This window comes from Eschscholzia californica, unplaced genomic scaffold (assembly GCF_041429995.1).
Source record: "Eschscholzia californica isolate CP2 unplaced genomic scaffold, dmEscCali1.0.p SCAF_1, whole genome shotgun sequence".
Classification (NCBI taxonomy): domain Eukaryota; kingdom Viridiplantae; phylum Streptophyta; class Magnoliopsida; order Ranunculales; family Papaveraceae; genus Eschscholzia; species Eschscholzia californica.
Window position 1 is genome coordinate 70,340,931 of NW_028238198.1, and position 26,742 is coordinate 70,367,672.

At 38.1% G+C, this 26,742-nt stretch overlaps 2 protein-coding genes across 5 annotated transcripts; one reads left to right on the forward strand and one right to left on the reverse strand.

The window, feature by feature from the left end:
- Positions 1–127: 127 nt before the first annotated feature.
- Positions 128–13,799, forward strand: LOC147568727 (putative galacturonosyltransferase 7). 4 transcript variants are annotated; one of them, XR_015231115.1, is made up of 11 exons: positions 128–808; positions 958–989; positions 1,088–1,150; positions 1,236–1,295; positions 2,266–2,350; positions 2,453–2,505; positions 2,625–2,926; positions 3,909–4,263; positions 4,358–4,906; positions 5,144–5,619; positions 13,486–13,799. XR_015231115.1 is itself a non-coding variant. In XM_086655126.1 (10 exons), exons 1-10 carry the CDS (start codon positions 664–666, stop codon positions 5,423–5,425), a joined length of 1,926 nt encoding a protein of 641 aa, XP_086511252.1. In that variant the 5' UTR covers positions 134–663; the 3' UTR covers positions 5,426–5,908. The 4 variants fall into 4 exon arrangements, 2 of the variants coding, with proteins under 2 accessions (XP_086511252.1, XP_086511253.1); XR_015231116.1 differs by having other exon boundaries at positions 168–808; positions 1,094–1,150; XM_086655126.1 differs by lacking the exon at positions 13,486–13,799 and having other exon boundaries at positions 134–808; positions 5,144–5,908.
- LOC147568728 (L-ascorbate oxidase homolog) lies at positions 13,280–23,930 on the reverse strand. The gene is made up of 2 exons (XM_086655129.1): positions 21,947–23,930; positions 13,280–13,383 (listed from the first exon to the last, which is right to left on the reverse strand). Exon 1 carries the CDS (start codon positions 23,782–23,784, stop codon positions 22,141–22,143), a length of 1,644 nt encoding a protein of 547 aa, XP_086511255.1. The 5' UTR covers positions 23,785–23,930; the 3' UTR covers positions 13,280–13,383; positions 21,947–22,140.
- Between the last annotated feature and the right edge of the window lie 2,812 nt (positions 23,931–26,742).

Sequence of the window (26,742 nt, forward strand, 5' to 3'; positions counted from 1 at the left end):
CATCTTCCATAAAATCGAACTGTGGACTCTCGGGGTCGCAGAGGGGCCATTGGCATGATTAGGCAACAATGTATTTTAACAAATTTAAAACTTAAATATTGGATTAACAAATAATTTGGATACACAAAATCTTGACAACATTATTGATCAAAAATAAAGAAATGCTCATTTTAGTAGAGGGGAAAAACCTATTCTAAAGAAGAATAGAATAGTTAGGGCAGAAAAAGGTGAGATGAAGCTTTGACAAAAATGAGTAAAATAGCAAAAAGAGAAAAAGGAAGTTAAAAAACAGTTTTGAGTGCGAAAACTAAAGAGGAGAGACATCAATATCCAGTGTGCTTCCCCCTTTTCTCTCTCTCTCTCCTTTGTGAATCATCTTCATCTTCACCAGCGTATCTCTTTGTACCCCGTCTTTCAGATCAAGATCATAATCTGAAGAAGAGAAGGAATGAGCACGATTACGCGTTTAATGGCGATTTCAACAGTATTATATATATAGAAAGAGATTAAGAAATGGGGGAGAAATGATAGAAGATGAAGTAATTTCACTCTCGAAATTATTTTCTTTCTGTGATTTGTGATTAGATTTATTAACCCTAAGAGAAATAAAGAGTTTTTAGAGAGAGAAACAAAAAGTAGTAGTAAGTTAGTAACGAGAGAGAGATGAAAGGTGGAGCATCTTCTTATCCTGTTGCTTCTAAGAGACGTTGGAGAGGTTTTGCTGTTGCTGTTTTTGGACTTGTTATTCTTTCAATGCTTGTTCCTCTTGTCTTCTTGCTTGGCCTTCATAATGGATTTCATTCTACTGGTATAACCTCTCTCTAGTTGTTTTTGGGATATGATGGCATATTATAACTCTAACCCTAATATATCAAGAAATTGGGTTTTTTTTCCAGATTCATTCTTGTTAAAAATCATATATTTATTTTGATTTTTGTATCTTATTTGGATCTATAGGTGATGTGACTGAAGATCGACGTTCTACTCCAGTAAGAAACTCTTTTAGATTTCTCAGCATTTGATTTTTTAAATTTTAGTTGAGGTTTTGTTTATGCTAGTTGGGTAATTGTGTTGTCTTTTGTTTCAGAATCAGAATGGGTTTAGGAATTATGATTCAGAGGGCAAAGTTGGATCTCAAAATCAATTAGAGGTAGTGTGTTTATGGTGGTTAACTGATTATCTATGTTAATAGCCCATTTAGGTGTTAACTGATTAGATATAATGGATCCCTGTAGGATGAAAAATCATCTCATATAGATGACCTCGTAAGAAGATTGGCGCCAACTATTCCAAAGGTTCTCTTTGTAAACCTAAAAACTTCATGTCATTTATGCTATTAGATTTGTTTTCTTCCTTTAGTTGGATGGATAATATAATTGATGCAACTGCCCCTTTCACTGATTTTGTTATGTTAATGACAAAATGCTCAATGAGAATAATAAACACACTGATGTTGTCAGTGATATGGTATCTTATGCTGCTTTGGGTATTTGTCAATAACCAGTGTTATATTTCAACGAGAAATCTTTGTTTGAATTAGAAATGGTATGCTAGAATAGTACACTGAATGGACGTATCTATGACTTAATTGCTCAACAGCGTTAGTAGACAGAAAGAATGTTACTTCTTTTGGATAATTGGATATGTGGAGTAGTGGTGTGAATGTTTTGTTTAATGTCTGATGTTCATAGAATGTTGATGCTATTACGAAGTAGGAATTTGCTTATGTGTGGAAAGTTTTGCTCAGCAGAGTCACACAATTGTATCTGGGGATGAAGTTCACCCTTTGATTTTGTGGTGGTAATGGTTCATCACCCGTTGGACAGTATTTATATTGAATGTTGAAATCCGCCTAGAAATGCTTCCATATAGAAAAATGATCCTCAGAAAGTGAGATTCTTGTCGATAGTTACGCGAGCTATAGCATTTGCATGATTGCATCTGTGTGTCTAGTTAAATGAATCTGTTTTTTTTTACTGTTAGTTCCTTGACTAAACAACTTATGGGTTTGTTGGCTTAAGTTTGGAAAAGGAAAGAAAGAAATAAATCTTTTTCTTGAATCCTGATGGCACAGTGCTTCTAGCTGGGACAATTTTGAAACTTTCCTTTCTTGCTGATAGAGATAGCGCATCATGACTACCATAGTCACTTCTAGAGTTCTAGTTATTCTTTCTAAAATGCTTGATGTTATTTAACCCCGAAAACTTATATCATCCATGAATCACGATGAATGAGATTTTCTGATTACATTAAATAGTATACCAGGATCCTGTTAAGAGCTCTGCCAAAGAAGCTGCAACAGATCCCACAAGAAAGAACCCCATTCAAGGCACTGCGAAACAAAGAACTGGTACTCTTTTTGTCCTGTCTTGACTCTATACATATATATGTATATATTTTTTTTTTTCTGTTGCCTTAAAAATCAAGACGCTGTCTGATTTCTTCTTATCAGATCTACCTCCACAGAAGGGTGTGAGAGACTCAAAACAGCAGCTTGACAAACAAGTAAGCCTGCTTTAAGGTTTCTTTTAAGTTTCACATGTAACTCTGTTGTCCTTCATGTCGGCAGTCTCCTTGATGTTTTAACCAAGAGTGTTCTCCATTTTATTTGAAATTTGTAACAGAAGAAAAATGTGAACATGGTTCCAGTAACTGAGTATGTGGAGGGTGTAGCTGTTGATGAAACTGGAAAATCATGTCAGTTGGAATTTGGGAGCTACTGCCTTTGGCGTGAGGCACGCAAGGAAGATATGAAGGACTCGATGGTCAAGAAAATGAAGGACCAGCTATTTGTAGCTAGAGCTTATTTTCCTAGTGTTGCTAAACTTCCAACACATGACAAGCTGTCACGTGAACTGAGGCAAAATATTCAAGAATTTGAGCGTATCTTCAGTGAAAGTAGCACAGATGCTGATCTTCCACCTCAGTAAGTGGCAAACCTTGCATTCTTGCTCTACTTTAGGTAAATGAGTAAAAGAATAATACGTGGCATCATTTCTTTGCATACTTACAGCGGGTTCAAAATAAGTTTCTTTTTTGAAAATTGTAGAAATAGATGCTTCTGATTCGTATAAAGCACAAAGACTTACTACACGTCGGTCATTACAGCATCAACGTTTCTTGCTGATTTACTGTGGGCTCTCGATTGTGCATAATATTAACTTCGTAAAAATCTCTTTCTTGTTTCATTTCAGTACTCTTTTTATTTCAATAATTATGCATGATTTTCTCTCTTTTAGTTGCCAACATTAATGTTAAATATTGACTAGTCAGAGAAGTAATAGTATTTGAAACAACTATAAGAAAGTCCGATCTGGATAGAGATTCTTCATCCTGTGAACATGTAGCTCTATATACATCTCACTGTCCGTTCAATTACTTCGAGTCTGAGTATTCATTATTTGTTATGCTTATTGAAAAAGATGTTACAGGAGGTGCTAAATTTGATCTTATATTAATCTATTATCAAATTTTAGTGCCTGTTTACGTTATTGACTCATTTTATACTAATCCTAAATGAAGGAAAGTACTAGTTGAAGGAACAACACTATGGATGTAGATTGACTGATTTCTGTTGGGCAAGTTCATGCTGTTGTGATTGAACTTTTAGCTGAAAGTCCAAGTAAATAAATACTAGTCTACCTCTCTTATAGTAGTTTTGATTATTCATAGCTATCTTCCCCTGTAAGAAACAAAAAGGAAAAACTTTTATCTTTTATTTTTGTATATACATATAGTTTATTGAGTGTTACAATTAGGCAATAAACTCTATATGAAATGATTTAGTTAATATTTTTCCATATCCCCAACTCTGTAGTTAAGACAAATACTAAGTAGGGTAGCAAGCCAAGTTTAAGTTCTTTACATTGTCTTACATGTTTTGCTACAAATTTCATGGCATGTCTCAGTATCGAAAAGAAGCTACAGAAGATGGAAGATACAATTGGAAAAGCTAAATCAGTCACACTAGATTGCAATAATGTTGACAAAAAGCTGCGACAAATACTAGATTTAACTGAGGACGAAGCCCACTTCCACATGAAGCAGAGTGCATTTCTCTATCAACTTGCTGTCCAGACCATGCCCAAGAGTCTTCACTGCTTGTCCATGAGACTAACGGTAGAATATTTTAAATTACAGCCCGTCGATATGGAGCTTCAATCTGACAAATATACCCATCCAGCATTGCACCACTATGTTATCTTCTCCAATAACATACTTGCATCATCTGTTGTTATTAACTCAACAGTTATGCATGCTAAGGTATGTGTTTCCTGTACGAAAATTTGCATGTTATCGTTTATGGTTATGTCCAATTGTGAAGTTTCTTGATTTAGAGTCCCAATTCATGTTACAGGAAAGTACCAAACAGGTATTTCATGTGATAACAGATGGACAGAACTACTATGCCATGAAACTTTGGTTCTTCAGGAAATCGTACAAAGATGCCACCGTTCAAGTGATGAAGATTGAAGATCTTAAATCGGGCAACCTTGATTTTGCAAATCAAGTACATCTATCAGTGTCCAATGAGTTCCGTGTTTCCTTCCGAAGTGTTGATAAACCACAAACAACACAAATGAGTACCAAATACATGTCAGTATTTGGTGACACGCATTTTCTTCTTCCTGAATTATTTCCTAGTCTAAAGAAAGTGGTGGTGTTGGATGACGATATAGTTGTTAAACAAGATTTGTCACCTCTATGGAGTATTGACATGCAAGGGAAGGTAAATGGAGCGGTGAATTTTTGCTCGGTGAGGTTGGGTCAGCTGAAAAGTTATTTGGGGGAATATGATATAAATGAAGGTTCTTGCACTTGGATATCTGGACTCAATGTAGTTAACCTGGTGAAATGGAAAGAGAAAAACTTAACTCGAACTTATCATAAGCTGCTCAAAGTTGTGGTAAGTAACTTGTTTTTTCTTTTATAGAGTTTTTGTCATTAAAAATTATGCTATGACTCTATGAGCAACCTTGGAACCAAATATCTCTTTTTTCCTATTTACTCGGTGAAAAACGATAACCAATTTTTCCCGGGTTATTGGCGTCTTAACTCTGCAATATTCATTCATAAGTTATATGTTAGAAGAGTCGATAGATTCATATTTTAACTTGAACATTTCTCTATTTTGCATGAACAGAAGAGCAGAACAAAGAACACGCCAGCTAAAGTTGAAGCATTGCTTGCGAGCTTGCTCACATTTCAAAATCTGATATATCCTCTTGACGATTCGTGGGTTTTATCCGGACTTGGTCATGATTATGGAGTTGATGCCGAAGCGATTAAAAAAGCTGCTGTTTTGCATTACAATGGGAACATGAAACCATGGCTCGAGCTTGGAATTCCAAAATATAAACCATACTGGAAAAGGTTTCTGCTTCGAGATGATATCTTCATGTCTCAATGCAACGTGAACCCGTAAGAAGCAAAACCCACAAAGAGGTGGAAAAACACATAATTGTTAAATTAAGATGGTTCAACAGAGAATGAACCAACAGCTGACCATTTATTCACGTTCAAAAAGGCGTGTTCTTCAACTAGGAGAGGTCAAACATGGATTTCTGGTGCTCTACTCACATTAGAATTAATCGGAGGGCACTAATTTCTGATTTCTCAGTAATAATAAAAGAGACATCTTATCACCTCTGGTTGAAGCAGAATGAAGGAGGTCTTTTCACATTCCGGGTGAAAATGCCCGATGGCTGAAAAGGCCCAATGGACGCATCTTAGGTATTGGATCTGACAGATTTGATTCGGTGCTCGTTTGTTTGCAGAAGAGTATACAACGAACGAAGGAGTATAGTTGGAACTGTACCATATTTTATTTCAGGTCAGTTCCCCCAATAGTTGATTGTCATTCACTCTTGTGATATAATTGATTGTTGGACCAGTTTCCATTCCAGTATCCACCTTCGTAGTATTTCTTCCAACCCTAATCTACTCAACCAATTTTTCTTTTTAGCCTTGCTGGGCAGGCATAAACTGGGCCGTCCAGTAACACCAATTGCGTTTTCATTTTATTAAAACTACTTGATTTTATCGAAGTTATTTGGTTTTCAAGTTCGCTAATCCACGTTTAGCAAAAACGTATCTCATTATTCGAGTTCACTGGTTTGCTTTTAGCCGAGACATATATTTAGTTATTTGAGCTTCTTGATGGGCGGGAGATGCCCTATTTTTTTTTTTTTTTTTTTTTTTTTTTTTTTTTTTTTTTTTTTTGGAGGAAAGCAAATACCATTAAACAAGATAAGTGTTACAAAGTAATACCAGATCGAAACATGACCCGGAATAACATAACACAAGTATTAACAAAAGGTACTAAACAGCAAAGGTGCCATAGTCAGGGGGGAAACGCAGATGTGGCGAACTCATGCGCTAGCTGGTTGTTGGCGCGTGGACAGTATGCAAATGTGACGTTGAGCTGACGCGTGCGCTGTCGGATGTCGTCGATTTCGTCCAGCAATCTCCATGGGATATCTGGATCTGCGGCTGTGATTAAATCTAATAAAACCCTAGAATCCCCTTCGATTATAAAAACCCCTCCACTCCTCTCTTCCACCATTTCTACCGCCGACCTCAACCCTTTTAACTCGCTGTGGAGCGGAGATAATGGTGGGAAGGTCTGTGTCCGAACATCCATTATATTTCCATGATCATCTCTAGCTACCGCCGCACTTGCTGCTCTTGTTTCCTTAAAAGAGCCGTCGAAATTGATTTTGATGCACCCGGTCGGAGGAGGACACCAGTTCTCTGAAAATACCTCCTCGTTAATGGAAGAAAGGGAGTGAAGATGAGAAACATACCTGAGGTCTTCTCGGGTAGACCACCAGCATCTCTGCATGTCTGGTTGAACATTAGTAAAGATGAGTTCATTCCTTTGCTTCCAATAGTTCCACATAAGATAAGTAGTTAAACTCCATTTTTCTTCTCTTTGATGTGGATCTTCCAGTATTTTCTTTAGTCGATTGACTGGATGTTGTTGAGTTTGATCTAGGGTTACCTCCTTTGTTAGTTGCAGGAGTTGGGTAAACGTTGGGCAAGTCCCAAATAGGTGCTCTACTGATTCGACTTCATGAGTATCACACATGCGACATTCTTGGGGTATGTGGTCCAATCTCTTACCTAAATTGTTAAGAGTTGCTAGTCCGTCATGGGTTAGTTTCCATATAAATGATTGAATGATTGGTTTCATCTCTTTTCTCTTCCAAAATTGTTTCCAAGGGAAAGTTTGGGCTTTCTCGGTTAGTAGAGGTAGCTCTTTAATCTCTGTATAGTAGGATTTGGTAGAAAATTTACCGTTTGTTGAGGGACACCATACTAGTCTATCTTGCTGCCTTGTCGATGAAATTTTTATACTCATGATGTCCTGAATCGATTGACTGTCAAAATAGTGAGAAATAAGAGGTATATTCCAGCTGTTAGTACTAGTGATTATCAAATCCGCGACCCAAAATATGTTAGAAGGCAATTCCTTGACGCAGTTTGGTCTGTGGTTGTGTGTATTAGGTAGCCAGGGATCGAGTTGGATCTTAACAGAGGATCCATCTCCAATGATCCATAGAACCTTATTTTCCATAACCTCTCTGGTCTTAAGGACTGCCTTCCAGAAAGGGGAAGGAGATGATGGAACACTACAGGACCAAAAATCATCATAAGGGACATATTTACCTTTTAATAGTCTAACCCAAATCGAGTTCGAGTTAGTTATAAGCCTCCAAGTCATTTTGGCTATAAGCGCCTCATTGACTTGTTGCAATGACCGAATACCTAGCCCCCCTTTATTTTTTGGACAACTAATAATTTCCCATTTAATGAAATGAAATTTTCTTTCGTGTGTTGCATGTCCCCACCAAAAATTTCGTTCCGCCCTTTCGAGTTGGTTTATGACCCCAAGTGGTAACAGTTGGTAGCTAAAAGGGTAGGTGCAATATGGTCCAAGGACGGATTTAATCAAGACAGTTCGACCTGCTTGTGAGATTAATTTATGTTTCCATCCGGCCAAAGAGTTCTGGAATTTATCCACCAACCACTCATGACTCTTAATACGATTACCTGGTTTAAGTAGCAGAGCTCCTAAATACTTAGCTTGGTCCGTCATGATTGGAGCTTTCAGCTGATTTACAAACTGTTGTTGGATATGATGCGGTACTCCTCGGCTGAATATAATCGAAGACTTCTCGAAGTTGACTTTCTGTCCTGAAAAAGCTTCATAATGTGTCATCAATTGTATTATAGCTTTTAAATTTTGTAAGTGGGCATCTCCAAAAATAATCAGGTCGTCCGCAAATAAAAGATGTGTAATACTCGGACAGGCCTGATTAATCTTGTACCCTGTAATCTTGTTCTGATTGGCATAATGAGAAATTAAGAGGGAGAGTGATTGTGAGGTTAGAATAAAGAGATAGGGTGATAATGGGCACCCTTGTCTCAGGCCTCTAGAGGCCGTAAAATCTCCAACTAATTTCCCATTGATTTTGAGGTTAAATCTAGAAGTGGTGATGCAGCTCATAATTAACTTGAGAGTTGTCCCGTGTAGTCCAGAGGCCACCAGGACCTTCCTGAGAAAGGTCCAATCCACTCTATCGTAGGCCTTAGCCATGTCCATCTTAAGGGAAAAGGCGCCTTTCTTGGCCTTAGACTGGCTCATGGAGTGTAGAAGTTCCTGAGTGATTATGATGTTGTCCATGATTTGACGGCCCGGTACAAAAGCGTTTTGAGTCCAATTAATGCAGTCCTCTAGATATGGCCTCAATCTGTTCGCTATAATTTTGGTGATGAATTTGTACACTGAGTTGCAAAGGGAAATGGGGCGGAAGTCTGAGGCCTTACTCGGGTTCTTGATTTTGGGGATTAAGGCAATGGTCGTCAAGTTTAAAGCAGGATCGAAATCACCTGATATAAAGATGTCCCTAATGAATGCAATGAGTTCGTCCCCGATCACCTCCCAGTTGTGCTGATAAAAGCAGCAAGGTAAGCCGTCCGGTCCAGGGCTTTTGATCGATCCCATTTCCATGACTACCGCCTTAATCTCTTCCCCTGATGGAACCTTAGAGATGTGGGTCAAGGCTTCCGCTGAAAATACCCGGAATGCACGAAGAATCTCAGTTGGTGGATCGGTCACATGGTCTGCCTGAAACAAATTCTGAAAAAAAGATGTTAGCTCTTTCGTTATGTCTTCTTCCTTTGTGAGTACATGGCCTGAGTTAGTTTTAAGTTGGTGAATTCTGTTTTTCTGCTTCCTCATTGACATGGCTAGGTGAAACGCTTTTGTATTCCTGTCCCCGTTGTGGGCCCATTTGGATTTAGCTCTTTGTTCCGCTTTAGTTCTCTGCACTTCCTCCAGGTGCAAAATTTCCTCTTGTAGATTACTTTCAATTTGTAGTGTCGTATCTGTTGGTTGCAAAGATTGGATATCTGCAAGACGTTTTCGAAGGATGGTTAATCTATGTTTTAAAACCCCAAAAGCTCGCTTACTCCACCTATGAATAGATGACTTAACATTCGCAGATTTCTCTAGAAAGTTTCCTGTACTAGAAGCCCAGTTATCAGTAAATGTAGTTGAATAGTCCGAGTGTTTGGTCCAAAATGCTTCGAAGTTATTAATCGTTTTCAAAGTGTTGCCTTGCACAATAAGTTTGAGCAGAATAGGTGCGTGGTCGCTGTTATATCTAGGTAGATGGAACACTCCCGACTCCGGGAATCTAATTAACCAAGAAGTGTCACATAAGGCCCGGTCAAGCCTTTCTCTCGTGAGATGGTGGATGGCTTTACAGTTAGTCCAGGTGAAGGCTGGGCCATTAAAACCTAGGTCCAACAAGTTACTGTCTCTTATGAAGTTCTGGAAATTAGTCAAGAAAGGAATATTGGGGGAGCCCCCCCATTTATCTGTTCTAGAGCTCATCGCGTTAAGGTCACCGATACAACAGACCGGGTTGGTCACTGATCTAATTTTGAGAGAGAGGTCCGACCAAAATTGCTGTCTATCTTGGACCCTGGGGGGTCCATAGATACAAAATATATCCCAAGGGTCAGAATCAAAGTGCGAGTAAACAGAGACATGAATATAATTAACCGAGGCCGAATTTACATTTACTACTAATTCATCCGACCAGTGAAGTAACAGACCCCCACTTCTACCAGTGGAGGGTACTACTACATAATTACTTAGATTAAACTTAGAAAAACAAGGGAAAACAACATAATTAGATATTCTAGTTTCGGAGAGAAAAACTAGCTGTGGTTTAATCGCTCCTAGGAACTGAGAGAGAGTCTCTTTTGTCGGGGCGTTCCCTAGACCCCGACAATTCCACGCAAATAGATTCATAATTCCCCCGGCATTTGGGTTGCCGGTACCCGTTCCTCTGTTTCTGTTGACATCTGTCTAGCTGTTCTTTTATAATGCTTCTTTACTCGATCATCCTGTTGGCCTTGAAGAGTTATTGGTTGGATTTGTGGATCTGCCAGAACAGCATAATGGGTGATTTGCTGGGTTGGGTCATTGCCGTTGGATTGTTCACCTCCTACCTTGACTGAAGTAACACCTGCTGTAGTCTGCACCTTGCTGCGTTTCACCTGTGACAAACTGGACAAAAGCTCACCGAAGTTAGTCTGAATGGTAGGTATAGGCCCCGAATGATTGAGGCCCTCCTTGTTAGTTGCTGTGTCGGAATTCTCGATGGAATCAAGGGAGAGTCTCTCGAACCCGAGAGAACCCAACTCTCTCCCTATGGTTCTAACATTGAGTGGAACCTTAAACGTATCTTTGTATTTTGGTTCCATGGCTTTCATGACCAATTGAGTTTGTTCTACCGATAGCCGTTGTTTCAAGAGATCTCCAAAAGCAAGCATGGTGGGACAAAACTTGATTGTGTGACCTAAGTAGCCACAAGATTGACAGAAACGGGGAAGTTTTTCCACCCGAATCTCTATAGCCAATAACTTGGTATTGGAGATTTTCAGGTAGACTCTTTGTGGCATTGATTTGTTAAGAGAGAATTCAATTTTTGCCCTGCCGAAAAGACTCCACTTTACTGCATCCTCCTGTGTAGTTGGTAAGAAGTTACCTAGCGCCGCCGCACACCTGTTCACCGTGTCCTGGTTAAGAAGTCCCAAAGGTATCCCATGGAATTGAGTCCAGAACCACGCCGTATCAAACTTCAAGTCCCCTGGAGCACAATCGCTCTTGCAGGGTTGCAGGATCATAAGTTCCTCCTGGAGCACCCAAGGAGAACTTTCCAATGCTAATTCTAATTCAGTAGCTGTGATGAAACGGATAATGAATACGTTCTCCTTGATCTCAGTAATCACGAACTTATTGGGTCCGTGGATGACTCTGGCCAGTCGCATCATAGCCTGTCCTATTTCCACCTTCTTTGTACTTTGAATCCATACTACCCCTGTTTTGATGATGTCGTGATCCGGAGTTGTGTTGTCTGCCAGTTCCACCATCGCCGGGGTTTCTTCAGGCCCTGTGAGTGCCTGAATTTGTTGGAGGAACTGAGTGTTTGAATCTTCCATGGTGAATGTTCAAAAAGAGAAGCAAAGAAAAATTAATTAAAGACAAGTGAGACTAAATCCCGTGAATGAAATCTCCTGAAGAGAACGAAACCTAAGACTGCCTATTTTAATGGTGGAAACTGCTCGCCAAAGTTGGAAACGTGTATAGAAACTGCCTCAAACCGCTAACTTAGAGGGGATAACTGCTTCTTGGCCGAGGAGTAACTGCCTGAACTCTTAAAAAGAGGCTGTTCCGATTTCGGGAGATGCCCTATTAGGCGTTGAAAGATTGCCTGGAAAACTAGCCAAAACTCTCTGGGCCAAAATTTCTATTGTCAAAATTTAGGCTTCAACTCCTTGTGCAAAAGGCTTGCACGGGTTAGCACGAGTAAGGTTTTCACATGTTTGCACCGAGAAGGTTCGAATGTATTTTATACATAGTTCGCATGGGGAGCCCAAGTTTAAAAGATTATTGACTTATCTGTGTAACAAGACCAACACAAAATTGAGTGCCCAATTTTCTCCAAAATTTTACACTTTCTGTAAATCAATGAATCAAGTAGTGAGAGTTTTCAAGCAATCAGTGACCATCATATGAAAAAGGAAGCATTAAGCCAGCATCGTCATTCAAAATAAAGTTCAAAGTCGCTCAACGATATTCACCAAAGATTTATCCACCTTTCTCTCTGTACTCAAAACCCTTTTCCTTTGGGCCGAAGTACAGAATATTAACTCCTAAATAATATTCAGACATTATGTATAAAGGTAACATGTACGAAAAGTACAATAACACATATCATCATTTCTTCAAAGGACGACAAAGATCAACTAGGCAAGTTAGCCAACAACCCTTGATTGGAGTGGTAAGAGGTTTAGTCTTACACTTAGGAGGTCAAAGGTTCGAGCAACGCTGACAATTCAAAAAAAAAAGATCAACTAGGCAAGTTGAGTGTTGACATGTCTGTCTCCTTCACGGGGAGAGACCAGAGTTCAATTATTACTATTTAGCAAAAAGAACTGAAGTACCCTTCTTAGATGCCCACAACCGAAACAATGGAAATATAATAAGAGGACTACATAGGTTGCCCCAACAATGTTAACAAAAAAAAAAAAAAAAAAAAAAAAGGTTGCCCCAACAAATGAAGATCTGCTAGGGAAGACCTAAGTCCGATAGTTTCGTCAACGAATCTTGGCTGGAGTGGTTACTAAGTTGGTTTCCACTCTCTAGGTCTCACTGTCAAGACACAAACTCATATCCTTTAGAGTATGTTATCCTTCCAAAAACAAGTCAAATAGTTTCTTAGACGATTTGCACTAGGCCAATTTCAATTCTAGTAGTGTATATTTGTAAGAGATTATAGTAAGAAGGACCATTAAAGCGCCAGGGACGTTAAAAGAACGTCAAGGTGTTGAGCTTGGGGTAGGGATTGCTTTGTATCGGCAAATGTAGGTATATATAGAAAGGGCTATGGCAGTAGGATTTGGATGTACGAAAAAAAACCATCACTAGGTTATATATTATACATATATATATAAGGGTATAGGTATGTTTGTTTTAGGTAGATGAAGAGAGCATTCTGCTTCATTGTCTAGCTTGTCGAATTATCGTTATGTTGGGCCATGAAATTCATATCAATAAACCTTAGATAGGAGTCTTATTAGATAAACATATCTAGTTAAACCTTAGATAAGAGTCGTATTAGATAGAACATAAGACAATTAGTTAAGGATTTGAATAAGACACTGAGATCTGAATTAAAAACGAAACAACAGTAAAAAATAAATCAATAAACGAATAATTTGAATTGATGATAATAAAAATAGTGGTACATGGATCTCTTTATTCTCTTCAAATCTGTTAACATCAATCTTCTTTCACACCCACTATTTTAGTGATCTACATGCGATTCTTCTCTAAACAAAAACAAAATCTTTTTCTTTCTTAAATTAGAATTAATCGGAGGGCACTAATTTCTGATTTCTCAGTAATAATAAAAGAGAGACATCTTATCACCTCTGGTTGAAGCAGAATGAAGGAGGTCTTTCCACATTCCGGGTGAAAATGCCCGATGGCTGAGAAGGCCCGATGGATGCATCTTAGGTATTGGATCTGACAGATTGATTCAGTGCTCGTTTGTTTGCAGAAGAGTATACAACGAACGAGGGAGTATAGTTGGAACTGTACCATATTTTATTTCAGGTCAGTTCCCCGAATAGTTGATTGTCATTCACTCTTGTGATATAATTGATTGTTGGACCAGTTTCCATTCCAGTATCCACCTTCGTAGTATTTCTTCCAACCCTAATCTACTCAACCAATCTTTCATTTTAGCCTTGCTGGGCAGGCATAAGCTGGGCCGTCCAGTAACACCAATTGCGTTTTGCATTTTATTAAAAGTACTTGATTTTATCAAAGTTATTTGGTTTTCAATTTCGCTAATCCGCGTTTAGCAAATACGTAACTCATTATTCGAATTCACCGGTGTGCTTTTAGCAGAGACATATATCTAGTTATTTGAGCCCTAGGCGAGAGATGCTATTAGGCATTTAAAGATTGCATGGAAAACTAGCCAAAACTCTCTGGGCCAAATTTTCTATTGCCAAAATTTAGGCTTCAGCTCCCTGTGCAAAAGGCTTGCACGGGGTTAGCACTGAACAAGGTTTTCACATGTTTGCACTGGTAAGGTAATGTGTTGACTGCTAACGCATTTCGTACATAGTTCGCATGGGGAGCCCAAGTTTAAAAGATTATTGACTTGTCTAAGTAATACAGACCAACACAAAATTGAGTCTTCGGCCCAATGTCCTCTAAGATTTTACACTGTATATCAGTGAGTCAACTAATCAAAGCTTTTACGCAATCGAGTGACCATCATAAGAAAAAGGAAGCATTAAGCTAGCACCATCAATCAAACTAAAGTTTAAAGTCACTCAACATTATGAGTCGGTAAAGATTTATCCACCTTTCTCTTTCTACCTAAAACCCTTTTCCTTTGGGCCAAAGTACAGAATCTTAACTCTTAAATAATATTTAGATATTATATATAAAAGTAACATGTTGTATGAAAAGTATAATAACAAATACCATCATTTCTTCAAAAGAAGACAAGATCAACCAGTAATCTTTGGTTGGAGTGGTAAGAGGCTTAGGCTTCCACTTAAGAGGCCAAGGATTCGATACACGCTGACAGTTAAAAAAAAAAAACAATTGGGAAAGTTGAGTGTTCACATGTCTGTCTCTTTCACGGGGAGAGACCAAAGTTCAATTCTTACTATTTAGCCAAAAAAAAAAATGGATAAGTGAAGTACCCTGCTTAAATGCCCACAACTGAAACAATGGAAATATATAAGAGGACTACATAGGTTGCCCCAACGAACTAGGGAAGACCTAAGTCCGACAGTTTCGTCAACAATTCTTGACTGGAGTGGTTACTAAGTTGGTTTCCACCCACTACGTTTCGCTGCAGAGAGAGAAACTCATATCTCTTAAAGTATGCATATCTCTTAATGTATGCAATTCTTTCCAAAAACAAGTCAATTAGTTTCTTAGATGATTTGCACTAGGCCAGTTTCAATTCTAGTAGTCTATATTTGTAAGAGATTATAATAAGAAGGAACATTAAAGTGCAAGGTGTTAAGCTTGGGGTAGGAATTGCTCTGTATAGGAAAATGTAGGTATATATAGAAAGGGCTATCGCAGTAGGATTTGGATGTATGAAAAAAAAACCATCAATAGGTTATATATTATACATATACGTGTATATATATACAGGTATTGGTATGTTTGTTTTAGGTAGACGAAGAGAGCATTCCGCTTCATTGTCTAGCTTGTCGAATTGTCGTTATGCTGGGCCATGAAATTCATATCAATAAACCTTAGATAAGAGTTGAAAACAAATAAGTTTCTTGAAGATGCAATTTGTTATTCACTTCTCAACTTAATGTCATAATCGAATTACAAATAGCATCTCACTTATATACTCAATTACTTATATACTCAATTGTAAAATTCAGTTTTAGAGAGAGAAAGAAATCTCTTAACAGAAAGTTAACTAACTAATCTTCAATTAGTTAAACCTAAGCTTTTGGTTATTGGCACCCTCTTCACGTGTGCTGCTTCATGTAAACTCGAGTGCCACAGACTAAGGATGAGAGTGCTTATATCAAATGTTAGTTAAGGTTGTTAACTTCATCTTCTTCCTTCTTCCTGTTCAGCCATTTCCCTTTCATTCTTCTTTACTGCTTACAGCCCCCCTCAAACGAATGATTCGGTGAAGGAAGAAACATGAGTTTGCCCCTAAAGTAATCGAACTGAGAAGAGAGAATACCCTTTGTAAATATATCAGCAAGGTTTGCTTCAGATGCCACAAATTGAATCTCCAAAGTCGAACTAGTAACAAGGTCTCTGAGAAAGTGATGGTCAATCTCTATATGTTTGGTTCGAGCATGAAATACTGGATTTGAAGCAAGGTATTTAGCTCCCATATTGTCACAGGAGAGTGTGAAGGGAACACTGACCTTAATCCCAAGTTCTTCAAGTAGATAGGACAACCATAAGAGCTCGGATGTGGCCATAGAGAGGGCTCGATACTCTGCTTCAGTAGATGACCTGGAGACAGTAGCTTGCTTCTTAGAAGACCATGACACCAAAGAGGAGCCAAGAAAAATACAGTATCCACTGGTAGACCTTCGAGTATCAGGGCATCCTCCCCAATCTGAGTCAGAAAATCCTCTTAAAACCGACACATCTCCTGAGTGAATAGTTATACCAGCCCCAATTGTACCTTTCAAGTATCTGAGAACCTTCTTGAGCAGAACCAAATGAGTTGTACGTGGTTCATGCATAAATTGGGACAAATAGTTGACACTATAGGTTAAATCAGGCCTAGTTAATGTAACATACTGTAATCCCCCAACCATACTTCTATAAAAAATTGGGTTATCAATGAGTGTTCCATCAAGCTTAGAGACTCTCTTCCCACCAGAAATAGGAACCAAACTAGGCTTAGAATCAGAAAGACCTGACTTACCCAAGAGCTCAATTGTGTACTTAGTTTGTGTAAGGAGTAAGAAGGAATCAGTTCTCTTGACTTCTATACCCAAGAAATAATGGAGATTCCCAAGCTTTTTCATAGCAAACTCTTTAGCCAAAGCAGAAAGTAGCCTGTCAAGTAAGGCTGAGGAGGAACCAGTGAGGATGATATCATCCACATAGAGGAGGAGAACCATCATATGCCCAGAAGATTGAAAAACAAACATAGAAGTATCAGATGCACTCTTTTGAAATCCCCAATTTTGAAGATACTTAGCAATTCTAGTAAACCAAGCTCTAGGAGCTTGTTTGAGCCCATAAAGAGCCTTGTGTAGGTGACAGACAAACTCAGGAAAATTGGGATTTGCAAACCCTGGTGGTTGCTTCATATATACTGTTTCACTGAGATGCCCATGAAGAAAGGCATTTGATACATCTAGTTGATGAATAGGCCAGTTTTTAGAAATGGCTAAGGTAAGAACCACTCTAATAGTTTGAATCTTCACCACTGGGCTAAATGTCTCCATATAGTCAATACCCTCTTGTTGGTTATAGCCTTGAGCTACAAGCCTGGCCTTATACCTCTGTAAACTACCATCTGAGTTGTACTTTACTTTGAAAACCCACTTACAACCAAGGACATTCATGTCTGGGTGTTTGGGTATGAGAGACCATGTCTCATTCTTGAGCAAGGCTTGAAATTCTTCTTCCATTGCCCTTTTCCAATTTGGATCCTTAATAGCTATTTTATAACTAGATGGTTCTTCTATAGAGAGCATCATAGAAGTATGCACAGAACTAAAAGCATAAGGAGTAGAGAAATGTGCCACATGGTCTGGAATAGTTTTGGGTTTAAAAATGCCACTCTTTAGTCTTGTCTGCATATGGTGTGAGTTAGGATAGGGTATAGGTTCATGTGAAGAGGGTAGAGGTTCATGTGAAGAGGACTCCACTTGTTCTGGTTGTGTAGTGGATGAGAGAATAGGTGCAGAATTTGAAGTTGTGATGGGTTCTGTTGTGGAACCACTAGAAGATGGATATACCTGATCATCTAATGAATAGGTAGAATGGTAGGATGGAGCAGACATATCTACATTAGCTGGGAGAGAGGGTAATTGAAAAACTTGATATGGCATAGAAGAGTCTCTCTCTGGACTTGTGTGAGAAGATACATTTTCAGTAGCATAGGGAAAGGTAAACTCATCAAATATCACATGCCTAGAAACATACTCCTTTCTAGTTTCAATGTCTAGACACTTATACCCTTTGTGGGTAGGACTATAGCCAATGAATATACACTTTGATGATTTTGGGCTGAGTTTATCATCCTTAGTGTTTCCTAAATAAGGGTAACAAAGAGACCCAAATACTCTAATCATAGTATAGTCAGGTGGTTTACAAAAAAGCAATTCATATGGGGTTTTGTAAGAGAGAAGCTTACTTGGAGTTCTATTTATGATATATGTTGCAGTGGCATAAGCATGAAACCAGAACTCCTTAGGCATAGAAGCTTGAAATAATAGAGTGTTACCCACAGATGTAATTTGCCTATTCTTTCTCTCTGCTCTACCATTTTGCTCAGGTGTGTATGGACATGAGCTTCGAAAAACAATTCCACATCTTGTGAGATGAGAGTGAAACTCTCCTTTACTGAGTTCAGGTGCACCATCACTCTGAAATTGCTTAATTGGCAAAGAGAATAACCTTTCATTTTGTGTTTGAAAATGCTGGAAGCATTTCAAACTTTCTGATCTAAGCTTCATTGGGTAAACCCAAAAGAACCTGCTATAATCATCAAGGACAGAATGTAATATCTAATACCTGTCTTTGTTGTTACAGGTGCTGGACCCCAGATATCACAGTGCACCAACTGAAGAGGAGCAGAAGTAGAGCTTTCTGATGTGGGAAAGGGTAATCTCTGACTTTTTCCCAATTGACATGAGGAACAGACATCTTTGAAGTTTTTAGATGTAACCTTGATCCTCTTCTCTCTATCTAGCAACAAAATTATCTCTTGGGATGTATGTCCCAATCTATTGTGCCAAGTTTCAGCAGTCCCTCTTGCTAAACAGGCCATTTCTTCATCTTCTCTAGGTATAGCATAGGGATCCATTTCGAAATTTATGCTATACAAGTTGTGTACCATTGGACCTTCTCCTAGTATCTCTTTGGACCATAGGTCTCTGATTAGAAATCCCCATGGAAGGAATTCTACACTACAGAAGTTATCTTTTGTGAATTTTGAGATGGACAGTAGGTTCTTTTGTATAGTTGGAACATGAAGAACCTTTTTGAGATGAAAGGTATTTGAACCAGTAGCTAGGTTTGCTGGCCCTGTACTAACAATGTTTAAACATTTCCCATCTCCAATCATAACTCCATTTGTACCTTGATAGGGAGTGACATGATTCAAATTCTCTTGAGTATGTGTCATGTGGCTTGTTGCTCCTGTGTCAGCTATCCAACTTTTATCCTTAGATTTTGAAGACAAATAAGCCTTCTCATTATCTTGTGTGTGCTCTTCTATCTCAGCACCATAATGAGCTTGTTCTTCTTCTATTTCTTGAGAATCTAGTTCTTCTTCTTCTTCTTCTTCATCTTCAATTTCTTGAAGATGAAGATTAGCAAAGTTCCTATTTGCTGACTTTGAAGCTTCTGAGGAGAAGTCTTTGAACCTCAATCTACACTGTCTAGCTGTATGACCCCACTTATAGCATATCCCACAAGGTACTGTGGTGAAATCAAAGAAAACATTTCTTGTTTGAGGAGAAGGCCTCACATTGGGTCTAAAGGGTGTCTTACCATATTCAACATTCTGGGTTTGATTAGAGAATCTCATAGGTGATGATCTTGTAGTGTTCTTGTTGAATTTTTTCACAAAGTATGATTCACTTGGATCATCATTCAATTCTTGCTCTTTCAACCATTGTTCATGGTGAGTTAGTCTGCTCCTTAATTCTCCAAAGGTTAGAGTACCCTCTCTATTTTGTATAGTGATTACAAATTGAGAGTATTCTTTGCCTAATCCTTGAAGAACTATTCTTGTTAATTCAGACTCACTAACCTTATCATTCACAGCTACAAGTGAATCAGCAAGATTCTTTATTTTACTCAGATATTCAGATATGGAAGATGACCCCTTTTTGAAATTTTGAAGCTTATTTCTCAGTGATGATTTTTGTGCCTCAAATTCTTGAAGAAACACCATTTCTAAATAACACCATATATCTCTAGAAGTCTTTAACCCTAGAATATCAGAAGCAATTGAATGTGTAATCGTTGCTTTTATACAAGATTTGACAAAACTGTCAGTTTTCCGCCATTGGAGATAAGCTGGGTTTGCTACATCTCTTCCATCCACTACAGTTAACTGAGGGGGTTCATTATAGGTGCCATCAATGTAGCACACTAGGTCGTTTCCAATCAAGGCATTTTCTACCTGATCTTTCCAAACCAGAAAGTTCGATCCATTTAATCTAGCAGAAATCAAATTCGTGAGATTTGGATTATAAGCTACCTGATTTTGATTCGAATTCATCTTTCAATGGTTGAAGTTGTTTTGTTGATGATGATTAAGAAGACTATATCTCTGATTCTTTGATTTGCAGAAGATCAGCTTCCTTCGTTGTTCTTGATTTCAATTTGATATTGAAAATCGATTTTAGGGTTTTGGCTCTGATACCATGAAAACAAATAAGTTTCTTGAAGATGCAATTTGTTATTCACTTCTCAACTTAATGTCATAATCGAATTACAAATAGCATCTCACTTATATACTCAATTGTAAAATTCAGTTTTAGAGAGAGAAAGAAATCTCTTAACAGAAAGTTAACTAACTAATCTTCAATTAGTTAAACCTAAGCTTTTGGTTATTGGCACCCTCTTCACGTGTGCTGCTTCATGTAAACTCGAGTGCCACAGACTAAGGATGAGAGTGCTTATATCAAATGTTAGTTAAGGTTGTTAACTTCATCTTCTTCCTTCTTCCTGTTCAGCCATTTCCCTTTCATTCTTCTTTACTGCTTACAAGAGTTTTATTAGATAAACATATCTAGTTAAATCATGTTTGCTAATGAAATAATATATAAGTTCGCAAATATGGGTTTCGCTAGCTATTTCAATTCAACATTTATCATTCCATGAAACTAACCATTCAGATCAATCTCTAATATACACGATAATCACTAGCAATAGAACATAAGAATATTAGTTAAGGATTTGAATAAACCATTCAGATCTGAATAAAAAAAAAAAACAGTAAGGTGGTGTTTGTTTTTTTATTTGTGTCTTAATCTGAATTGGCTGAATTGAAGTGACTGAATCTGAATTGGCTGAATTGTTTTACCAATGTGATGTTTGTTTTCTTCATCTGAATCATTATGTCTGAATAATTTTTTTGACCATTATGCCCTCATTAATACATTAAACCAAACAAACCCTAAGCCTTTCAAATAACCAAACAGACCCTAACTCCTATTCTAAAAAAACCCTAACTCCTGGCCAAATAAAAGTGGTGGAAATTAGGGTTTTTTTTTATTTTCTCCTCTCATATCCCTCTCTCTCTACTCGCCGGATCTCTTCTCTCCGATGGGAAAATGGTCGCCAGATCTCTCTCTCTCTCTCCCTCCCTCTCTCTCTAATCGATGGTGAAACAAAACCCTAATCTATTTCCCCATTTTTCTGTTCTGGTTTGTGGTGGTGGCTGCTTGTTCATTGTATTGGTGGTGGCGGCTAGTTTGTGGTGGTCTCGATCTGGATAGTGGTGGTGACGAAAACTTGTTCATTGTGGTGGTGGGATCTGGTTCGTTGTAGTTGTGGTAGATCCGGGTCATGTTGGTGGTGGTGTTGTGTTGGTGGTGTTCTATGGTGGCGGTGGTTCTGTGGAGGCGCTTCTTATGTGGGTGCGGTGGTTCTATGGTGGCAATGGTGGCAATGGTTTTGTGGCGTTGGTTGTTCTGTGGTGGTGGTGGTTCTATGGTGATGGTGATGGTGATGGTTCTATGGTGGTGGTGGTGGTGGTGGTGGTTCTATGGTGGTGGTGGTGGTGGTTCTATGGTGATGGTGGTTTTGTGATAATTTTTATTTATCACAAGGGTATTAATGTCATTTGATACTTTTCAGAAATGGAGCCTTTTTCAGACTTCTTTTGAAGTCTGAAAAAAGTGGGACCTTTTTCAGCCCATTCAGACAAAGACCAAATTCATCAAAATTTTCAGATTTTCCTAAATTGAAAAACAAACATCTGAAATCTGAATCGACATCGAATTCAGATTTCAGATCTGAAAAATAAAAAAACAAACAGCACCTAAGAAATAAATCAATAAACCAATAATTTGAATTGATAATAAAAATAGTGGTACATGGATATCTTTATTCTCTTTAAATATGTTAACATCAATCTTCTTTCACACCCACTATTTTAGTGATCTACAAGCGATTCTTCTCTAAACAAAAACAAAATCTTTTTCTTTCATAAATTATATCGTTTTTTTTTTTCTTAAATCTTTTTGGTTATTTGCATTGAATATTTTTTTCTGTCGCCCGACGGCGACTCTTTATCTCATTGTAGTAGAAAAGATGATAATAAGGTTAAGGGTAATATTGAAAGCTTAGATGGTGTAAGGAGCTGGCTTAGGCAAGCCTTTGACAACTCCACAAAGTTCAACGTTGTCAGGAACATTGTATTCGTCTCTAAGCGATCGAGCTGGTGATTGAACACTGACGTACATTTGTTGCCCTAAATAGTTCCTTTCCCAAAGGGTAGACCTCAAGTTCCACATTCCTGCGTTATCGAAAGTAAGCATTATGGCTGCCCAACAACCTGGGTAGACTTGAATTGAGTGTCTGCTCACAGCATCAAGCAAGTTGTAGTTCTTTCTCTTCTCTGGTGTCCATTTTCCAGCTTCAATAGCCACAGCGAAGAACGAGTACCCATCCAAATGCCATGACTGGATTGACTTCTCGTGGTTCTCGAATATGATTTCCACAAAGTCACGGAAAGTTGCGTTTAGAACGTTAGGTGCGATAGTGATCTTAGTTTCGCTCTCTGGTGTGGGATCATCGGAAATGAGATTGTATTTGAATACCTTCTCGGGGACTTGGTAGTATTCAGCAAGCTTGAGAGGGGTTTCTGGGTTAGTGTGTGAGACACCATTGATGGCGTAACGAAGCTTACCGTCGACGGTGGCAACGGAGTTAACAAGCTTAATGGTGCGGGTAATGTTGATACCACCGTAATGGTAAGAACCTTGTGGGTTAGGTCTGGCAGCACTAGCGGTAAGATTCCATCGGAAGGAACGGAACTGATTGAGCGAGAATAGAATACCTGTGGGTGCCTCAGGTAGCTCAACAGAAGCAGGACCTTGACTGTTTTCGTAGCTGATAATGCCAGTAACGTTAAGGACATCCTTAATAAACCTGGTTGAAGCAACCATTAAGTAGTCTTTTGGCTCCTGGTTTGCTGTCACCAACACGGATAAGCACTGACCGACGTGAATGTCGAGGGACTTGTAGTCATTTTGAACAACATGAGATCCATCCATCTCAACCAACTTCATGGTGTGACCTTGAATCCTGAAGTTCAAAGAAGTCTTGATTCCAACATTGCAAATCCTGTACCTGTAAGTCTTACCTGCCTTCATGGTGAATTCGGGTTTGGCATCTTTGCCGGCCTTACCATTCAAAAGGACACCGTCGGGCCTCTTAATGGTCTTACCATCATCCAAGGTCTTCTTAAGATCGGTGTGACTACTAGTATACCAATCACCAATAAGAACAGTGTAATCGTCTTCAGGGTCAGCAAAGGGGACAGGGATGAGAAGACGACTATTGACACGAAGACCACCAAACCCACCAACAGCTCGGTGCAAGCCAAGGCTAGGGTAGTAAATGTAGCTACCAATCTGATCCTTAACTTGGAAATGATAGGTGAAGTTCTTACCAGGTGGGATTGGACAGTTAGTCCCTGGCATACCATCTTGCCACGAATTCTTCCTGTGTTGAACACCATTCCATGTCAAGAGGAAAGGTTCGTCGAGGTTGTTAAAGACGTTAATGACGATGTTGTTGTTGGTGGTGGAGTTGATGTTAGGGCCAGGGAATTGGTTGTTGATGAGAATGGCTTGTTGTGGGACACCAAGAGGAGATATGGTACCATAGCTTATGTTCCATGTGAAAAACAAGTAAGGATCTTCGGCACGGACTAGTGCAATTGATAGACAAAAGAGTGCAAGAAACGTTACCCGGGCAGCCATCTTTTCTGTTTCTGCCCTTCTTTTTAAAGAAAATTCGATTTCGAAACAGAAATATTTTACATATACGTATAATGATACACTCTTTCTCTTTTTTTTGTTTGATTAGAGTGTATTTTTATGTTCACTCTTATAAATTGTGAATGAAGAAACTTACTATCCTTCTTCACCATTTTATACCAATAGTTTGTTAGACCAAAACTTAACAATGTCCATCCAAATCCGTGAACTTCTCATAGCCATAGCCATAAAGAGAGAGAGAGAGAGAGAGAGAGAGAGATGACTTGGAGAGTTGGTTGATCTCTTTTTACTGTTTTTGGAAGTTGGTTAAAATTAGGATTTAACAACCATTTCAATGAACTAATGGGTGTATTTGATTTTTCTAGTTGTCCTTAGATCCTGCTATTTCTCTTTTGACCATGGTATTAAACTTTGAAATATTTCAATGGCATAAAAGTTAGATTCAACTTATAATACTACAATCTCTTATGATTATGGTAACGAAAAAAACCCTATTCATTTCCACATAATCGATAGTATCTAGGTTGATTTTTTTTAAGAAAACAATAGATGAAAATGTAAATATTTCAATTGAAATCATTTTATATATCTGTTGACATAATGATGTTAAAATATATATACAAAAAATTGTATGTTACTGAGTTTTTTTTTGTTGAAATGTACTTTACTCAGTTGAGTACTAGATGTATATATTAACTCTTGCAACAAAAAATGTAAATAATTTATAATGACTTCAAGGTCAAAGGGCCCCATGTAGATGGGGACACTGCCGTCTTACGTGTATCCACACCCATGTAAATAAATGTACCACTGAATTTTATACGACCGTAAGGAGCTAGTTATCTTGCAAAAGAAAACTGATTGGAGAAGAAAAATGCATAGACGCCCTTGTTTACAACTTTACGTGTACTTTTAACTTTTGTTAAAGGTAACTTAAGTTTAAGAAATACGAGTTAGATTACAGTACATATTAGTAATAAATTTTGGGATATTTTCAAAATCTACATGACTACATCCTTGAATTTTCCAAGCTCATTTGGCGAGTTTGTCCGCCGAAGAGTTCTATGTCCTGGTAATGTGAGAGAATTTGATATCAGTAAATTACGGGGTGAGCTCTCTTATTAGTTGTATGTGGGTTTCCGATGCATATACTTGTGAGCCATCGCCCAACGAATCAGTTAAATTAGAGATACACAAAGAAGACTGAGAGTTCAAAGGTGTTTTTTTTTATGAACAAGTTCAAAGGTGTTTCATTGATTTAATTTACATATACTTATAGAAGAATTTACATGAGAAAAATTTACATAATGGGAAATATTAAAATGGAAATCCTATTTAAAAAAGTAGAAACAATAAATCTAATTACGAAAACTACTCTAATTATATTGGAAGCTAATATATTTGCAATCTTCTATTATTCTTGCCGTTTTGGTTAATGGAAGGTGCCCATTACTATGAGCACCTCCAATGTTACTTCAATAGTTCAATACCCCCTGCAAGTTGGATGTGAGGAAGAAATCTGAGTCAAGCCCAACTTGGAAGTTAATCGATGTAATGGTCAGAGCCAAGAGGCTTTGTGAAAACATCAGCTACCTGATCTGCAGAGCGAACATGAGATATTTGGATAAAACCACTTTCAAGTTTCTCACGAACAAAGTGGCAATTGAGTTCGATATGCTTTGTTCGTTCGTGGAAAACTAGATTAGCAGCGATATGCATAGCTGCTTTGTTGTCACATAAACCTTGAAAAGGTTCCGGAATAGAAATCCGAAAGTCCTGGAAAAAGTACTTCAACCATTGTAGCTCGGCAGTAAGCAAAGCAAGGGCACGATATTCTGCCTCAGCAGATGATCGGGAGACGGTCGGTTGTTTCTTAGATTTCCAAGACAATGGACTCGCTTAAAGAAGAATTAGAGATACACAGAGAAGATTGAGAGTTCAAAGGTATTTCATTGATTGAATTTACAAATATTTATAGAAGAATTTATATGAGAAGAATTTACATAACGGGAAAGATTAAAATGGAAATCCTAATTACAAAAGTAGAAATAACAAACCTAATTACGAAAACTACTCTAATTATATTGGAAGCTAATATATTTCCAATCTTCTTGCCGTTTTGGTTAATGGGAGGTGCCCGTTACTATGAGCACCTCCAATGTTACTTCAATAGAATCTCTGTAAGTATGGTTTTTGCTTCACTTTCCTCACTAGTGTGCGCACGCAGTGCTTCTGCTTTAGCTTCGATGAATTTTGCCTGGGAATCGTAGATGATGAAACGGACACCAATACAGTTATGTATATCAACAAAAGTCAAAAGGTGCATCCACATTAATTTTGAGAGATGTGATCAATGCTTTGTTTACGTGTATTTAAGTTCTTGACATAGTTCAACCAAATTTTATACGATCCAAAGGAGCTACTGATCTTGCGAAAAAATGTGAGCAGAAAAGTGCATAGGTGACATTGTTTATGTGTACTTGAGTTCCTGAAATTGACATATCTTACAATAGCCTAAAAGTGTATCTTTCGCAACAAAAAAAAAAAGACGAAACACTGCTTGTTATCGTTGTAACGGAAGAAAGAGATAAATACAATATTTCTTTTTGTCAAACGTGGAGGAAGTCATGGCCATGGGCATACGTTGGGTCGACATATGTGGTTCATGGACCGAACCGGCCCAGCTCGAACGATGCCACTATGTAGAAGGTAAATAACGGTTATAACAGTTATAATAAAAGTCCTTCAATTCCTTTTTACCTAGAGAACATTCTGTTTTGACCTATTCTAACTTGAAATGAACACCAAGAGAGAAACAAGGAAGAGAAAGAACAATGAATTAATGGCTATCCTAACTTCATGCCCTTGAATTATGGTTGTCTTAAAATAACAATCAAGTCATAATTTTAAGAGTATAAAAGGAGAAGAAATCTCATCTTT